The sequence below is a fragment of the Patagioenas fasciata genome, chromosome 6 (genome assembly GCF_037038585.1).
Source record: "Patagioenas fasciata isolate bPatFas1 chromosome 6, bPatFas1.hap1, whole genome shotgun sequence".
Classification (NCBI taxonomy): Eukaryota; Metazoa; Chordata; class Aves; order Columbiformes; family Columbidae; genus Patagioenas; species Patagioenas fasciata.
In genome coordinates this window covers 13135631-13154638 of record NC_092525.1, presented here as the reverse complement: position 1 = coordinate 13154638, position 19008 = coordinate 13135631, and the positions used below count along the sequence as shown (strand labels likewise).

The window sequence follows — 19008 nt, the reverse complement described above, 5'->3', positions numbered from 1 at the left end:
AATGAGGAACAAGCCAGAGCCATGGCAGCTGCTCCCCTGGGGGCTCCTGGTCCCTCCGACACAAGGCACCTCAAAATACTCGGTCACCAGAAGTGAACCAACACATGAGAGGTAATGCAAGGAAACACACCAGGTAAAGGTTTTCAAAGGGCAAATATATCCCCCACTGCAAATTCTTGCAATTCAATAAAGGTGCCACAGGTACCAGTTTCTCCCTAAGAGTCTCAACAGCCGTGTACACAAGGAGGAGATCACAAGAAAGTGTAAATTACAGGCGCTCTCCCTCTCCCAGACTCATTTCTAAATGCAGGTCAAGGAAATTTCAAGGAGTGGCAAAGGAAACAAACTTGTATAATATACAAGGGAGAGAAGCAAGGTGAATTAGATGCTCTGGCAGCACGCAGTCATGACTTCAAACAATTGAGAGAGGTGTCACTGTTTCCAGGATGAATTATGCCAGTCTTTTCCACAGTATTAATTTGCAAAAGGCATTCAGAGTGCAGATGAAACAATTCTTTAGACAAAGACTGCACAGTGTAAACAAACTCAATACAGTAAATTCCAATCCTGCAGCACTGAAACACAGTCAGAAATGAGACACAAAGGCCTGTGCTCCACAGGGACAACACTGAGGCACGTGCCAAGGGAGACACAAAGCACAGGCCACCGGAGTTCAGGCAACTGTCATCTTCAAAGCTCACGTTCTCAGAACACGTCACCATCAACCCAAAACACTTTCCGAACAGCTGTCAGGATTTTTTTGCCTATCAGAACTCAAAATTCTAGATTGAAAACAGCAATTTTTCCCTCAGCCGTGAACCTGCAGTAGCTGTTCTGGGCAAACCAGGTACAAGAACCCAACGGGAGAGTTCAGAGCTGATTGTGGTGCTAAATTAATCATTTCCCCTCATCCTGTCATGCCACTGATATGTGGGAGTCCCTTCATATCTGCTCTCCAGGTTCAAATTTCTCACCTTTCCGATATTTTTCCTTTGGTCCTCGATCTCTGCTTTCATTCCCTGCAGCTTTCCCTGAATTCCTGCTGGCGTCTTGTTTCCTGCGTGTGCTGAGCTGCGGCCCCTGTTCTCCACCCACCTGCTGTTTGAATCCACTGAACTGGACCACGTCCCCCTGATTTTTCTCCCTTCTCTGACTTGAAGGCAGTCCAACAGATTTATTCTATTATCAAATGCCATTTTGCTAACCTTAATTTTCATATTAAAACGCCGCAAGGAATTTTTTGTGTGTGTACAGCACATGAAACTAAAAATAGGCTGGGCTTTATCCATATCTACTCTGATTTGCTACTGCATTCAACTACACAGCAGATATTGGATTTCTAATCCAGCACTAAAATTGCTCCTTTGTCTGACACCTTAGGAAGGCTTGATTGTTTCTGATCTCTTTAATCATCAATAATCCTCATGACTACTTATATCAATAGAAAGGGACAACTTCAGACAGAAATATGTATTTCTAGCTGGCGGTGTCTCCTTACAGTACTGCAGTGCTCTGGATCCCCAACCAGGTTTGTCAGCTGGTGAAACGAGTACGCGCTGCTTGTTTGATTTATCCCGGTTCATATTCACACACCAAACCCCCCTCTCCCCGTCGTACTCACAGGCTGAATCTCTTCACCACGCTCTTCCGAGATTTGGGTGAGGTGGTGCTGGTGTCGGCAGCCGCTTCAACCTCACGTGAAAGGCTGAAACTGCAGAACAGACAGTACTATTAGTTATATAGCTCAAAGAAGCAATATTTGAGAAATTTAAGAAACCTTTGATTATTCCCACTTCACAGAGGGTTGCCTCCCCACAATGAGGAACGCAGCTCTGTCTGCATTTTACCATGGTGAAGGGGATATTTTACTTCTTTATAATAATTTTTAAAACCTCGTGCTTTTTTGGATGACATTAGTAATTTTATTTTAAAAACATACTTAACATGTGAATCTTGGATAAGCTGACTTTTTTTTTACTATGATTCGGTACAATGCAGTACGTATCTGTGCTTACACCCTTAGCGTGGCAGAGCGGTATTCAAATACCTAGCGGAGATCTTAAAATGCTGTAAATAAATAGCCTTGGGCTGGCCTAGCAGCATGTGCAGTAACACAGAACTCAGTGAGGCTGCAAAACCCACCCCCGCTGCCCAGGAGACACTGATCTGCTGGGCACTCAGTGAGCTCTGTGTGTTGTCCTGGCTCCCGGCTGCCACATCCACAGCCCAATGTGCAACCACTGCATCCTGACATCCCTCGGGATCCTCTTCCGAGCGCATCTCCGGGCACACAGACAGCCCATACACAACAGACTATCACGTTTCCAAGTCAAAAGCCTGACTTCCAGTCTCCAAACTCAACCCTGCTCAGCATTTTCTCCAGGTTTTCTCCAGCTGTTTCACAGAAGGCAGATGTATTTCCACTCTCCGGGAACAGCAGCGTGCGGCAGCTTCTGGCAGCGGAGAGAACTTGCCTGCGGGTGGGTGCGGGGGAATAAGAGCTGCTTCGCCAGCTGGGCTCAGAACCTACCTCTCCTCGTCACTTAAATGCTGCTGCCTCCTAAACCACTGCAGGAATTTTTCATCTGGTGTCATGCAATAGCTGTTACATGCAGATTGCAAGAGCTTAATTTGGGCGATTACTTCAAATTCCTGAGAAAATAATCAAATAGGAATTCTAATTAGCAAACATGATGAAGCCACACAGTCTCATTCATATACTAAACACATGCAACAACAGATTCAGGAGAAACTTCGTTCAACCTGAAGTTCAGTTTCAGTTGAATAACTGACTATTTCAAGAACCAGTTTTCCAAACAGCGAAGGTTTTTGTTTGTTTGTTTTTTCCCCAGCATCCATAATGAGCATCTGAATGTGAACATCCTGTCAGACACAGACAAATTAGATGACAAACACAAGGAACTGTACTTTACCACAGAACTTTTCCCAAGTACTAACCAAGTGTAATGCTGGTGCAAACCCACCGCACAGCAGCACTGCTGGCTGTGCTTCTGGGAGCAAGGGGAGCAAACAGTCACAGAAGCTTCAGCTCACCCTTCCCGCTCACCCCTGCATGGCCAGAGCGGTGCTGAGAGAGGAATCACGCTCTCTACGTAGGTGGTTTTCAGGCAATAAGCAAGGGAAATAACTAGAGGTGCCTGTGATGAAAGCAGAGCCTGATCCTCCCCAGCTCCGCACGTCGTGCACTCACACTTGCACCAGAGGAACACAAAACGTTGCTCCCAACGTGTGACTGGAACGTGCTGCTCTTCCCTCACTCTGCTTGCACACACACACTTGCCCGAAATAATTCTTAGAACCCCTCATGTTAGAGCAGGTTATGGAATCAGAGCTGAGCACTCAGCGCAGTTCAGCTCTGCTGCTGTTTGTGTGAAGCTGGACCCATGAGCACGGAGCAGTTCGTGTATCTCATGAGTACACTGGCCCGTGTGGTTCTGCACACACAGTAAGTCCGAGTGGTGGTTTGTGGAGCTGGGAACAGCCAAGGGAAGGAAACGGCTCCATCACAGCCAAACCGTGTCTGCTTGCAGAGCCCAGAGCGGAGATCTGGCGCGACTGCCCTCGGACAGAGGAAACCCCGGCACCTCTGCTCCTACTGATCTCTGACCAACAAGGCTCAGGCTGGAAGGAAACGCTGAGCCTTGATTTCTCAGTCCCAGGTACCCGCTTTGCTCTCTGCACCTTTTACCCACAACTATTTACTGCAGCACAAGGAAGATGGTCACAAACTGTATCTTGTGGCCAGCAAAGGTCTCACGCCAGCGAGTCTGATTCGCTCCCAGCACATAGAACAAACACTTGTAACGTGTTCTCATGAACACCAAATAGGGGGAATGTGCCCCAGATGTAAATCCCATGGCAGCGAGTACCCTGCAGCTCCTCTTCCCCTGCTGCCCGCATCTAAAAGGAATTTCTCTTCCTGCGCTGCCCCTCACAGCCCAGCAGAGGTTCACAGCATGCCAGGGATTGTTCCTTCCTCACGATCTGCATTAACATTAGCAGCTGTTGGATCTGCCTGAGCAAAGACAACAGGCCTTGCCAAGAGAACGCTCTAGCAGAGAGCACCAGGAACTAACGATCACAGTATAGTCGACGTTCCACTTACCCTTCGTCTCTTCTCAAAATTGATCAGGCCGCCCTGTTGGAAGGAAAGAGAAGGGATCAGAGGAGAAGAGCACAGGCTCAGATGGATTAATCACAAACAGGATGAAGTAGCGACACCAATGGAAAGGCCAGACCTGCCCTGACCAAAGGCTTCTACAAAGACCTGTTTCCAGCTTTAGGATAAACCACAGCACTTGTGTCCCCGGGTCTGCAAAGGACATCTCTCCTCATGGCCTGAATGGCCTCTGCCCAAGAAGAAAAGCCCAGGACAAGAATGCTCGTATAAGCTGTGTTGAGATCACATCTGCAGAACACAAGTAGGATTTTGCACACAAGAACCCAGCTGGGTTTTTGCCTGTGCTGCGTCTCAAACACCAACCAGCATCTCAAACACCAACCGAACACATAGTGTGGGCAGAAGGGAAACGGTCAACAAGAAAACAGATCTATTGTAACCCTAGGCAGGCCTGCCTGAGCGCAGCTTTGCAAAAACCCACCCAGGCAGCAGCCCAGGGAGAAGCGTGTTTGCCCGTTCCCATCACTGGTCTCACACCAGCACACGGCTGAGTGGCTGCAGCACGGTTGCTCCAGCGTCTCCGTTAAGGAGGCCGATTCTCAAAGGTGTTTGAAAACCTTTGCACAGAAACACCTTTGAAAATCTGCCCCATCCTCAGCCCCTGTTAAACCACCAGACTCCCTCGCATCCTTTTTCCCTTCCTGTGCTGGATGGGTTCCCCTCCTTGTGCAGCTACAGAGCAATGAAAGAACAAATCTCTAATTGCTTCAGGGCTCAGACATGCCCGAGTTGATACTGAAGCACTTCAGTGAGCAGCCTGAAGAGCTGAAATGGTGATTCTGAGTGTTTTACCAATTATTTACAGAAATCTTTACACCTAAAATGTTTTCAGAAAAATAAAACAGAAGAATGGAAAGCTGACTTTCTTCACATTTTTATCCTAAGAAAACAAAGCTGAATATAATGCTAAGCTTTGAAAATGGATTCCTCTTAAAAGAGCTACACAAGGACCCAATAGAAGATACAGGAGCAGAAGTGCTGGGAAGGCAGGGAGGGTATTTAGGATTCCAAAAATTGCCCCAAATTACCTCGAGATAGTCCTGAAGGGCTGTGTCCAGCATCACAAGATCGGTGAGGAAGGTACCGAGGTACGGTACCGTGCCTTGCATGACTCCCTGCAAACAACCAGAGCAGCGTTGGATTAATGGACTGAGAAATGGTAATAATTAGAATGCTAGAATAGAATGCTAATGAGCATGGGATGCTCACACGGATACTGCCAGGTGGGTTTATATGACAATATTGCCACCAGACACTGATTTCTAACTGTGGGGCACCAGGAAACCACGGCTGTGGAAGCAGCATTGAGCCCCAGCTGGGGAATGGTCCTGGCTGCTCTGTGTGAGCAGCTTCTCTCTCTGCTTCATTCCAACATCTCTTTACTTCATTATTTTGCTGTCCCACTTGACAGTCAAGTCCAATCAAGTCACAGGTTTTTTCCTCCAAGAAGTGATCCTCTTCCCCAGCCATTCACTGCATTTTAACACTGATTATTCAAAAGTTAAACTTTCTAGCCTGCTAGCAGTTTTAGAGTTCAGGTTGTTGCTACACTTGTGAAGGAAACACTTGTTACTACCATCCAAAAGGATCTATATTTGTTCCAGTCAAACAAACAGACAAATTAAATATATATATATATGTATATATAAAATCACATTCAGCACTTCTGCCTCCCTACTCCAGATTTCTCTCCCCCCGTCCTTTTAAATTTTTGCTGACTTTGAGACAAAAGCCATTTTCACCAGCTGACTGGAAACTGGACACATTTTACAAACCAATCTCTGCAGAATCCTGTGCCATTTTCAAGCTGGTATGACAGAAGCTTCATGAGCTTGTTTAAAAGTAAAGATTTCTGCTCTGGCCAGAGTTAATTTTCTTGATCACAAGAATTCTGGTATTTACAGGATGCACTTTACTACATAAAAATTGTCTGGCTTTCCCTGTGTTTCTCTCTCAAGCGTAACAGGAGTAGTTAATGGAATTCTTTCTTGTAGGACAGAAACCAAGATAGTTGAAAACGATGAACACATGTTAATATTCATCAGTCACTTATGACCAGCTGGTTGGGATGAGAAGCAAATGCAGGTGGGGACGGGAGCAGCAAACCTGCATGCCCAGCTGTCCCAGACCTGACTGGGGCAGGGACGAAACGTGGTCCCTGCATCTGTTCATATACAAGAGCATCACCTACTGCGTACTCACTTGGTTAAATACCTTTCTAGATTTTTACTTCTTATATAATACACTAATTAAGGTTAACCATGTTACCACTTCAAAAATGGGAGGAAAAAATACTCCAGACACACCATATCTTTTTGAAGTTGCAGTCGCCTCTGTGTCCTTTTCTGATTTTCTTTCACGCTGCTGTCCAGGTTCGCAAATTTGGATGTTCCTTCCTGTGAGTTAAAATGGAATTAATGGCTGTTAATGGAGGAGCTAAGTGGTAAGCTGGCAACTACATCTGTGTAAAACAATTGCAGATACATTTAACCACACAAGCTAGGCCAGCAAGAATATTTGCTGTGCAGATATGTGCATGTACACATTCACATGCTAATTTTCTGGGACTCATACACTGACTCGGAATTTCGGACAAAATCCCGTAGGATGAATTTTTCTGCAAAATGGCTCTACTTTAGCCAAAGTTCAGTGCTGTCAAAAATCTCCCAAGAGTTCCAATCAGAGAAGCATAGATAAACTTCAGGTGTCCAAATGCTTCTCTGAGCTCTATCCTGACACTCTTGACCTCAAAATTTCTGTTTAATTTCTTAATCAGGAAAGCTACAAGCAAACATCTCTATCTTCTTTAATGCTTTGTTGTTTTTCTTATGCTGCAACACAGAGATCCAGCATCTGTGGCTTATTGACTAATCCAAAACCACACAGGAAATGAAAGTAAAAGGTTTTCATCTTCACAATTCAAGCTTTGCTGTGAATGGATGAGCTATTTCACAATAGCATTTATTTCCCTGGATCCATACAGGATGCTGGGAGTTACTGTTATTTTTTCCAGTGGTTGGATAGATGGGACATGAATCATTATGAATGTTTTTTGAAGAGGCACAAAACAACAGCCTGCACTTGTAAAGCTCCTCTCATTACAATGTTTACCTCTCCCAGTCACAGTTAATGAACAGATCACTTAAACTCTATTTCCTTCCTTGGCTGAAAAACAGGAGCAAATAAGAAAAGGAGCATCGTGTCCGTGTCTTCAAGATACTGAAAGATAAATTCGAGCTTCTCCAGCAGCTGCCGGCAGGCAGGCCCAGGAGCTGAAACTGCAGCAGAGCCGTTGTTTGGGGAGGAGGGAACACGGTGCTCCCTCTCCGCGCCAGCCAACCTGGTCCATGTGGCATTTTGTCTGCTCTACACTGACATTTGCAGGATGGACAGGCAATGTCAAACACGGCTTCCCCTAGAGAGACTATTTATAGTGAAACAAAAACAAAGACTAAGGATTCAGTGGACATTAATCCTCCAATCATTACAAAACGGTCCAAGAGGAGAAGCAGGATAGAGGTTCTAGCTATTGTGTGGAATTTTTCTCTCCTCGTCGCTTTCAAAATGTTTTGCAAATCTACTTACAGGCAGCTGGATAGAATGATTTGCTGGGAGCCAGAAGGTCTGGGCTCAGACTGAGTTGTTGTTTTGTCTTTTTAATATTTAGCCAAATAATCTGTTTTGAACACACATTTTCCCTCTATGCTTATTATTGTTTCACCAGCTTTAAAATTTAGCTACAGATGTTGACAAATGGATGATAAACAAAACAGACTGACAGGTTTCAATGTGTTCGCTCATCATTCCTGAATAAAACAGAGTCTTTCAGATACCAAGGCAAGGGGGTAAGGTACAAATGCCAGATGGACCGCACAGAACTGCCAAAGAGTAAACTGGTTCGCCAGTTTACAGGAACTTTTTAATGTAAACAGAAAAAAGTGCCAGAAACACTCCTTAGTTCCTACAGAATATAACCCTTCCCTGCTATTCTTCCTCACTCCTTTCAAGCTCTTGAGTTTGTTGGGGTTTGCCCAGGAGAGCACACAAGTCCAAGTGTTTCAGACAGAGCCTGCTTTGTTGTCCATCTGGCCACACACGGAGCAGGAAGCCTGTTCCTTCGAAATTCCCAGCCCTGTTTTCTAGTTCCAAGAAAGGTACAGGATAGTCGGATAAACATCTTGGTTTAATTCCTCAGCTGAAGCCCAGTGGCATCGTTCCAGTGGAGCTAAAAGCATTACAGGAGTGCAACCCAGCTGAGAATCTCCTGTGGAGCTGCTCAGCACTCACCAGTGCAAACCTGAGCTGTGCCAGGGCTGCCCAAGGGTGCATGAGCCAGCGGTTCGTGTCTGTACAGAGAGGTATAAAGCCAAAGTGCTCATTTGTAACTCATCTGTGTCAAATTATGCTGTGCAGCACCTCTCACCCCAGCAGAAAAGCCCAGGATTTACAGACCTGTTCTTCCCCAAAGCACCGCATACAGGAGTTCAGTTGGCTAGAAAAAGGGCTGAGCTTGGCTTTGATTTGAGATCACAAGCCTTGCAACTCAAGCTAATTCCCACCTTCATCAGCAGCTCCCTGCTTGTCAAATAGTTGTCATGGTCTGAGAAGATATCAGACAGCTCCTCAAACATCAGCATTACGTCCCTGTAGAGGAAAAGATTAAATCATGTAAATTATTTGTAAGCACTCTGAATCAGATCAGATTACTATTTTTCTCTTGGGCAAGTAAAACAGTTGGGCATATAAAAGATAACAGCGCCAAAGTGCATCCAACGACACGCTGCACATCTACCAGGAACCTTCCTGGGATCTTCACGCTGCAGGTATGAGATTGTTGTAAGAAAGTGGATAAATGGGTACAAAGGAACAGAACAAGAGCTGTGAGAGGTATCCCAAGTACTTCATTTTCCCCCTGTTCCATGCACTTTGGATTTAAGCGTACGAGTCCCTTTCTGTTACCCCAACATGACACACACAAGATGCAATATTTTGAGCAGGAACATGGGGCAGTGGAAGGAAAGACCCCCCCCTCTCTAGGGGAAATGCAGAAGTATAACAGACTGCCTGGCAGAGTCGCATTTTGATTTGTTCATCAGAGGCAAAGGAAAGAAATCTGTTCTTCCCAAACTAACCAAGCAGAACAGCATCTTTCCTGCAAGAGATTTCTGGTGTCTGTTTGGCAAGCAGTAATTACACCAGCTGCACAAAAAGGTTTCCTCCTGTCAGAAGTATTGTCTTCAATACAGATTTGGATGTTGTAGTTTGGGGATGTATTTTAAGGCAATGTCAGGACCAGGAGGGGATTAATGAGTGTTTGCAGCAACCTGGACCTCCTGCAGCTTCACAGGAGAGAGGACAAGAGGCAGGGATCACAGTGCCCTTTAGCTGAGTGAGTAGCCAGTCCCAGAGCTTTTCAAATAGGTTGGGGAAGATCCAATATGCTGCAAAGGACAGGAGAGACCCAGTGTCCCCAAGGGCAGATTGTCCCCTCAGTCTCAAAGAGAACCTCATAGCAGTCAGACCCAAAAAAAGGGGTCTGAGCCTCACAGGAACGAGAGGCTCTTCTAAGAGAACAGAAGGAGCAGAACAGGGAGAGCAAGAACAAAATGAAAAGAAAGAGCACGGAGCTTTTTGCCTTTGTCTGGGCCAAGTCTTACTTTGGAACGCAGGCCCAGGTCTTCTTCAGACGATAGATGGAGTTGGACTGCAGTGCTGAAATGATGGCCCTCAAGGAGGAAAAGTTCTTCAGGATCCTGCATTCCTGTGAAAGGAGCGGTTAGAAACACAGGAGCATTAAATGTCGGCATCACCAATAGGTCAGTGCTCTTCTGTCTGACCCATGTCCTGCTTGCTGCACATTCTCCCTGCTAAGCGGGCAGCTCTACAAATACTGAGCATCAAAAATATCACTCCCCACTCCAGCCACCAAACTCTTGATGGGCTTTGGTATTTACATCTTATCTTCCTCACTCTCACCTAATTGTGGTGATTACAGCTTCCAGTTCTGAGAGAAATAAAAGTGGAACTGAGGCCATGAAGTCAGGTTCAAAATCACAAAAGTTACACTTCTTAAAAAGCTTTTTAGAGTTACCAATCCCTTTTACCCTTTAGGGGGAGAAAACAGGCTTTGCCACTTTCTATGCAGTATTTAAAATGCAAACCCTCAGCCTCCTAAGTGTCAATTAAAAATAAAGACATGCAAAGGAATAACCTGTTATTCAAGTATGTGCACAGCATTAAAGAAAAAATCCTTCCCAGCTTTTCCAGAGTTAGGATCACAGACATTTCTTGTGCAGCTTCTCTGTGGCAAAATTTCGATAGAAAAGGACACTAAAAAACTTAGTAAGCAGATGGGAGCAAGGGGAGGTGGGGGAAGTCTGCCCTGTGACTCTTCAAGGGGCTCCTGCACATCTGTTGGTGGCTCGTGAACCAGAGCATGGGCTCCACAGACACAGGAAATTCCTACTCTCACAAACAGGGGTCTGTATACGCAGATTTAAGCGGACAAAACACTTGCCAATTTGATTGTTGCGTGTAGATGAGAATGTATTCAAACTACAACTCCAGTTCTGCAGATTTTTACAGATATTATTATTATACCAATAACACTGGTTATGTAAAGAATCCTTACAGTGAAACCAGACATAATTTATTTCCTTTGTAAGACCAAACAAATGCAAAGCAACCTTATCATAAATAAAAGTCAGACCTTAATATATCAGCACCTTTGCTCCTGAGTTGCATTAAAATTGACTGAACAACTAAGGGAAGTATATTTATTCCCATTTATTTACCTAAAAAAGATAATATCTTCATGCAGCTTAAGAGGCCACCTTTCACAAAGTGTGGCCTAGAAGACTGGCTGAGCAGACAGCACTTGAAGCAGGTTGGCAGTGAGGCCAGATAAAGACCAAGTTCAAGACCATGTGGTGGGACATGCCAGACCTGAAGCTATTCCTGCATGGCTTGGGGCAAAGAAGGCACATAACAGCTCTTCTTCAGACACTGACACATTTCAGAACGAGATCCTACTGTCCGTATTTTCAACTTGAAATGCAAGCTGGGGAGAACAGGGATTTAGAGGCACAAGGTCTCAGCGTTTCTTTTTTTCTAATACACCGGACTCTGACCGGTAGATCCCATATGGAATCACCTTGACTTAATTGCATGTTGTGTAATTCAAAGCACATTCGGAATTCAGTATTGGATGTTGTGTTCCCAATGATTTAGCTAACTGTAGACAACACTTTAGCAAGCTTCCAATTTGTTTATAAGAAGAAATTTTAAGACTGGTTTGATTAACTTTGTTTCACACTGTGTCCTTCGCAAGGGGGAAACCAGAAAGAATCCTGTGCAGAAGCAACTTTGATTTAAGAAAATTAAGCATAACAGGATATTAACGATTTCATTTTTACTTTTTATTTTTAAAGAAAATATTATGCAAGTGAAATTGGCTGCTCTTGCTCAGGAACCTTAGATCTAGGTGGAGCAGAGAGGGCTGGCAGTTACACAAAGTATTCGGTTTATCTTGTAAACCAAGAAACTGGATCAAAAAGTCATGAACAGATAACAAATGTGGAACTCCACGCTGCTAAGTTACAGAGTTAGTTGTCAGTGAATAACTGTGCTTTAATGAGTGGATTATCTTCTAATTCAGGCATCTAACTATTCAAAAGGCTCGTTTGCATGCTCAAAGCACCTTTCTTCAGAAGTGGGCAGCTGAGTATAAATGCAACGAGCTGTTCTACATGGGCCATTATTTTGTAGAGCGTGCACGTACATTTTTCACGTGCTTAGCTAAGACTAGACTATTTAATTACATGCATGAATTAAGTAAAAGGAGAAGCACTGAATCAACGGAGGTGGAGAACGAAGTTCTCCTGCTTCCCCGTGATGAGCAGGAATCATTCCCACTTGCTCGCCAAGGCTGCAGCCCAGTCCGCCCCATAGAGCTGGTGCCTTCTGCAACCTAGAGATCTGTGCACAGAAAATAGGAATCCAACTTCCTAATCCATTCACATGGGCTATAAAGCAGCCATCAGATGAAAATCAAGTTGACTTCCCCGTACCAGTTTACTGAACCATGCGGTTGCTGGAGCTCAGGTACCAGGACTAACAATCCTCCTTTGGAAGCACCAAAGTGCATTGTCAAGGGTGGAAAGGCTCTGTTTGGCTGGAGCTTTTTCTGATGGCTTATTTTGTATAGCTCAGAAAGAATAATGTGGTTCTTAAAATAAAAGGCAAGTGACATCCATATGAAAGTGCTTTAAACGTTTTCTTTGAAAGAGAGATCTAGTTTAGTGCCAGCTGCCCTGTGCTCTTAGGGGAGTTTAAAAGGTTACAGTAAATTATTAAAGATAAAATATAAGCAATTAGCAAACTACAGGGTGTTTCAAAGAGATGGACCCAAACTGAAATCACTACTGCTTTGAAATCGGGTCCATCTTTGTGAAACACATGTAGAGTGCCATAAGAAGGCATGTGAAACCCTTTTATGCAAAGATTAAGAAACACATAATCTGTTACAAGACAAAGGAATTGAAGCAAAGAGTAAAAATGTGTTTCTCTAAACACACGAGAGAATGATAAAGCAGAAAGGTAAGAAGATGAGGAGACCGGTATAATATTGTAACTCTACTTATTTTTCCTGGTCCCTGTTTGCACTTCTCACCCCTCCAAACCCAGCTGGCTTGTATACCTGATGTACACTGTGAATAAGTCAGTGGGCAAATGACCTTTCAACCTCAAGAATTTTTCAAAACAAAGAGTACAAACAATAATTTCATTTTCTCTATGTTAAAGAGGCTACTTCCTAGCAGTAAGCTAGCTTTGCCTGCACTTACTTAAAACTTTGTATTCATTTTACTTACATATATATATATATATATATATATATATATATATACACTCACATTGATGTAAATGTATGAAAACACACAGTTGTGCTCTCTTCCACCACCTCTGATCTCAACTCTCACAGTGTTCAAAGACACAGGAGAGGGAGCACGATGCTCACTGAGTGAACATGAACCGTCAAAGGCAGGTAAGCACAAAGCTGCTTCTGACGCCCCCGGCTGCCTGCACCACTGCCAGTCCTGCTCTGCTCTGATTAAACTGTAATGCCAAAACCTAATCTAGCCTTTGGATGCTATCAAACATCACTTCTTTCACTGATATGAGCAGTAGTTTCTTCCTTGCGAAGTGAACTGGTCGAATTTATACCTGTCTTACCAGAACTCCCCATCTGCAAGACACAGTATCAGCCTCACCACTAATTCGCACTCCCAGCCCTGTGGAGAGGGAAGCGTCAACCCCATTGCCATGGTGGGGAAGGAATAAAGAGAGGAAGGGCAATGCTGCATGTGCTGTGACAGGGACAGTCAGTCAAAACCAGAAAGAACAAGAGCTCAGCTGCTCCCTGGCCTGGGCCCAATGCGAACAACCCCCCTCTCCCCTCCCAGCTCCACAGCACCCGCACAAGGAACATTAAACAGTTGCCAATAAACACTTTACATGTGCGATATGAATCCACTTCTCCAAGATCTTGGCTCTTTGCTGTGTTTTGAGCTCTTTGCTCTCCAGGACGGTGCTGACCACGCAGTTGGTGACAGCGTTGAACTGTGAGATGGTGGCTCTGATGGTCGGTGCCAGGTGCTTGTTTTCCTTTTTATCCCTTCGGGACCAGATGCAGCCCAGACAGTGGTGGGGCACAACTTTCTTGAAGAGTGTCTAGAGGGAAACAGAGGTGTCCAAGTCAGCCTGAATCGCTATTGCCCGCAGGAAGAAATGTATGTTTACAGTACAAACTGGATCTAAAGCTAATATGTTATTAAAAGAGAGATATTTGTTTACTCTTAGTTTAAAATATACACTTTGGCATAACTCTTTCGGCTTGATGCCCTAGAAGAACCGTCAGCTAAACAGTCCTGGCAAAATAAGAGACACCTTTATATCTCTTGCATAACCAAGAGGGGAAAATGTTATATAATGTTATTTTTGAAGGAGATTGATACAAACAAAGCAAATCGGAGCACTACAATTAAGAGTACTCATGCATCTTTAGGCGAGGTAGCCTAAAATATAGTCAAAATACGCTATTTCTGAGGGGTCTAATATTAAACTTTGCAAAATAGGCTACACAGTCTACATTCACACTTTAAAAAAAAAAAAGACAAACACCTTCAGAATAACTGAAGGAAAAGCACAATCAATGAAGCATGTTTGGATAACCAAGCAGAGCTGTGCTCTGTGTCCCAGCAACAGAGCTGTTCTGGAACGCTAGACTTACATTGATGTAAGTTAAAAAACACCCAAACAAACAATTAGAAGCCCAGAACTATTTCCCCGAGCATTTCAAGTAATATGTATGATGTACATACCGCATCCATGTATGTCAGCTGTTCTGCCACGAGGTCTTCTTGGAACAATGAGAATTCTTCTGGACTGCTCATCTCCAGTTCCTCTTCGTCATCCAGGTTACAGGGAGAAAGGCTGTGGAACCCGTCTGTCCAGCGTGGAAAACACGAGTTAGGAAATTTACACAGAAAGCAATTAATCAAAGCAGATTTTTTTTTTAAAATCACTATATATATATTACAGCAGAACACCCAAAAGGTCTTGCCTCACCATGCTGCATATTTTAGAGAGAAAGATGATGACAAGAAGATTAAATTGGCAAAGAACAGGTAGAAGAAAAAGAGAGTTAGAGAGAATTGAGCTGTTCAGGGTCTCTTAGCTGGCTTAAGCCATTCACTAACCGATCTTTGGAAAGACAAAGCACCATCACCACACCAACAACAATTCCTTACTAACATCGCAAAATTTTGTTAATCTACCTTTCAGTATTTATGAATTTTGTAATCCAAAGAAAAATCAAACTGCAAAGGGACGAGACTGCAATCCTATCCCTATGTTCATATATTCAGATTTCACATCCCATGTGTGGAAATAGAAGGCGATATCAGATTTTCTTGGCACCCTTTGTGCCTTTGCAGGGCTACACTGACTATATTGAAGAGAGTTTCTTCCAGTATCCCTCACCTTCCCTCTCTGGGAGTTTTTCCCAGAAAAGGGAACGACAACATTCAGCTATAAATGCAGCTTCTAAAATTTGCACTGGGCAGCAGTGAAGAGGTGCGAGAGAAGAGCTGTTCTCATCCAGGGACCTGATCCAGTGCACAAGGGAAGGGATTTCACAGATGTTCCCATGTCACCTTTTGGCCAGTTTGGGAACAAATCCACATTAAAACACCAAGAAATATGCCCTTGTTTCCTGTGGTAGAGAAGGAAGACAAACAGAAAATCCCTGAAAATAAATCCTCTCCCTAATCCCTTTTACGGTAAGGCAACAGTAACTCCAAAAGAAGGCAAAGAAAAAAAGGGACTTGTTGAAGACTAATGATCAAAGTACTGAGTTTACTACTAGTGAGATTTCATTAACAAAAACAATGTTACGCAATGCTTCATATCCAATTAAAGCAGAACAGGCACTAAAGCAACAAACGCAGATAAAGTGCTACTCCATCACTGTTTTTTTCAAGATACTTCATTTCTCCTTTCTTCATTAATTAGCAAAACCTTGTCATCAGTGTAAACTGCTATGGTTTTGATGTAACATTATAACCACTGGCTGTATCCAGATTTCCATCTGTACATTTCAATTGCATAATTTCTCAACAGAGTTGAATGTGATAAATGGAGACCTCTATGCCAGCGTTTTATTTCTGTGGCTGTTTTGCAACAATATGCATAATTGAATGGACTTCTATTGAACTATTATGAGTGTCACACTTTTTTCGCTTTCTTTTTGGCTACATAGCTCCTCATTTTCCTTTCAGTTCTTGAAATTCAACTAAAAATCCCCATCACTGAGTTGCAAGCCTGCTCTAAACCTCACAGTGCCCTTAAAATCAGGTCCTGGAGTGCAACTCAACATTCCCCTTTATTTTTTTCATGCTGCTTTTTCTCCTTTCTCTCTCACCTTTACGAATGTGCGGCCAGCCTCCTCCCTACTGCCCAAGAAGCTGGAATCCTCTTGTACTCAAGCATATTATCGTCTTCCAATTGCTCTGATCCATTTAGCCCTCTCAAAGCTCAGCTGCCCTCTTGACTTGAGCGAGAGCAACCACAGCCCCTTCTGAATGTGCAGTTTCTGACTCACTTGGTATTGCTCAAGCCGCAAGCGCTAAGGCTGGGGAGCAGATTTTATCTATGGACCTGGTCCTGCAACCTAATCTACAGGCAGGGCTGATAGCAGCACTTCGTGGAGGTCTGATTACACAAATCAAACTGTACGATTAGGACCAACACTTGTAAATTCATAGCACAGTACGAATGCTTTAGAACAATAATTATCAGCAAGTCTTGAGTGCAGATAACACATTAAAAATCTCTGAAATGAAACAATGATGGAGCTCTAGACTCTAAAACTCTTCTCTGTAGACCTCGCAGGTCACTTGTGTTCTCCTTCTCTTGCTTTATTCTAATTAACAGCCTCTATTCTGCCACAATTCGGAAAACATTGCTTTTCAAATTGACCCATCTTTAACTGAGAAAATAACCTTTTCAACTGTTACTTCAGGAAACAACGCAGAGGCAGGGCTGCTGGGAACTCTCGCTCACTTGGAACACCAGAGGAACCTAAACAGAGCCCTCGTGAGGTCGCTCGGTGTGGCCGGTGGGACCCAAACCCAGGCAAGGACAGCACCAGGCATGTGTTCGTAACCCTGTTCACTTAGCGCCTGGGCACCGCGCGCTACTCTTTTTTATGTATGTGTTAATGACCCAGTTAATTCGGCATCTCACAGTATCATGCATTCACACGGTATTTCTGGAACATCCGGCAGACATGATTTTTATGGGATGAATTTTTTTCTTCCTGTCATTTCCTTTATACTTTATTACACAAATTATTCCCTCTCACCCCTCTACTAAAGCTGGAAGTTGATTCCAGTTCTCATTCACATACTACGTGAGCTCCTACAACTTTTCGGCTCACGGCACAGGAAGCTTTCTGCCAAGGATAAGGGGATGTATCAGGCTTGCCGCTGCACACAGTATATTTGTGTTGCTACAGTTCACCATTGTTTCAGTAGACTGTGACCCCCAATAACGTAAGTTTTTCCTCTGGCCTTGGATACCAGCAAGCCGGCCACTCAAATAGGAAAAAACAGCTACAGACACTTCCTTTGACATGATGGTAACTAGGAAGAAAAGCTTCATGACAACGAGACTGGTGACTCAAGCTGTATTTTGTCGCAGCTCTGTATTTTCCTTTTTGGTGGTTTGGGCTTTTCTTGGTGGTGGGGGGAAGGGTTGAAATGAGAAGACCAGCTAAAGAGCAGCTGTGTGTTTTAATTCAATGACATGGGAAGTGTGCTGACAATTAACCCCTTGGTTGCTGCAGCAATCTCAAAGCTTTAGCTAAATACTAGAGAAGGGCTGGATTTTTCAATCCACCCCAGAATCAACAGGCATAGGCACCTACACTGCACAACTATTTCATCCCTCATGGAACATGCAGCCTCATACAGGATTTACAAAAAAAAAAAATTAAAAAAACAAACAAGAAAAAGGTCACCGGTGAGCCTCACAAAATTGTCATTTAGCATAGGAGTTAATGAAGTGTACTGCACATAAATCCCTGTGGTACCATACAGTCTGGGAGAACAGAAAGACAGCAGAGAAAGGTAAATTTACCTTCATTTTCTACTTCTTGGTTCTGGAACTGCTCCAAGAGGTTCTGCGCCCTCCTCTCCGGGTCAGAGCCGGGTATGTTCCTCTTCAGATAATCCAGCACCTTCAGCAGACAGAGGTAGTCGGGCGGCTCTCGGAAATCCTCGGCGCACTGATCGAGCCAGGCCCGTAAGATTGATGCTATCGCACTGTGAGCAAATTCAGAGAGAACACATGGGTTGTATACAGCAGGTATTGATGCCGTCACATGGATCTGTATCTAACATAACAACAGAAACACTGAGATATTCATCCCCCACGTGAAGGCAGTAGGAAGACATTTTTGACCAAGGAATTTAATTTGTTCTTTTTATGCATGGAATCTTATTAAGATATTACTCAGATTTTGCCAAGGACTTCAGTGAAGTTGCTCCTGATTTGCAGTCACACAAGTGAGCAAAACTATAGCCCCAAAATGCAAACTAATACAGAATCAAATCAGTTGGAAGGGACCTACAACGACCACCTAGTCCAACTGCCTGACCTCTTCAGGGCTGATCACAGGTACAAGCATGTTGTTAAGGGCCTTGTTCAGGTGCCTCTAAAACACAGACAGGTTTGGGATGCTGACCACCTCTCCTCTTCCAGTGTTTGACTCCCCTCTCAGTAAAGAAACGTTTCATAATGTCCAGTCTGAACCCCCCCCTGGTGCAGTCTGAACCATCCCCACACGCCCTGTCCCTGGGTCCCAGGGAGAAGAGCTCAGCGCTCCCCTGTCCACGTCCCTCCTCAGGGAGCAGCAGAGCTTATGATCCCGCTTCCCTCTACTTCACCGTTTGCCAAGCAAGCAAAGCAAGACTTGCAAATTACCTTGGAGATACGCTTTGCTTAATCACTTGAGGTATCTTGGCTTAGCTGTACCCTGACCATGTTTGAATAACTACCAGACATTATGCACACAATCAAAAGCGGAACATAATTTTCTTAATTTCCTCTTGTGCCAGTGGGAAAAGCTGTAGCCCAGCGAGGGTGCAGTGTTTGCTCCGTCACTGCTCCTTGGGATGTTGGGGGAAAACAGCAGGGAGGAAACAAGATATTTGTGGCTTCCCTGTGGAAGTCCTAAATCAAACACT

General features: G+C 44.1%; 1 protein-coding gene across 1 annotated transcript in view; it reads right to left on the bottom strand.

The window, feature by feature from the left end:
* Positions 1-19008, bottom strand: part of RGL1 (ral guanine nucleotide dissociation stimulator like 1) — a 75232-nt gene that overhangs the window by 9956 nt on the left and 46268 nt on the right. Inside the window, exons 5-14 of the mRNA XM_065842771.2 lie at positions 17900-18084; positions 14581-14705; positions 13715-13930; positions 9859-9962; positions 8761-8845; positions 6508-6597; positions 5230-5316; positions 4127-4159; positions 2531-2652; positions 1622-1711 (exon numbers count right to left, since the gene is read on the bottom strand). Of these exons, the coding sequence (XP_065698843.2) occupies positions 1622-1711; positions 2531-2652; positions 4127-4159; positions 5230-5316; positions 6508-6597; positions 8761-8845; positions 9859-9962; positions 13715-13930; positions 14581-14705; positions 17900-18084 (1137 nt within the window). The remainder of the gene's footprint in view (positions 1-1621; positions 1712-2530; positions 2653-4126; positions 4160-5229; positions 5317-6507; positions 6598-8760; positions 8846-9858; positions 9963-13714; positions 13931-14580; positions 14706-17899; positions 18085-19008) is intronic.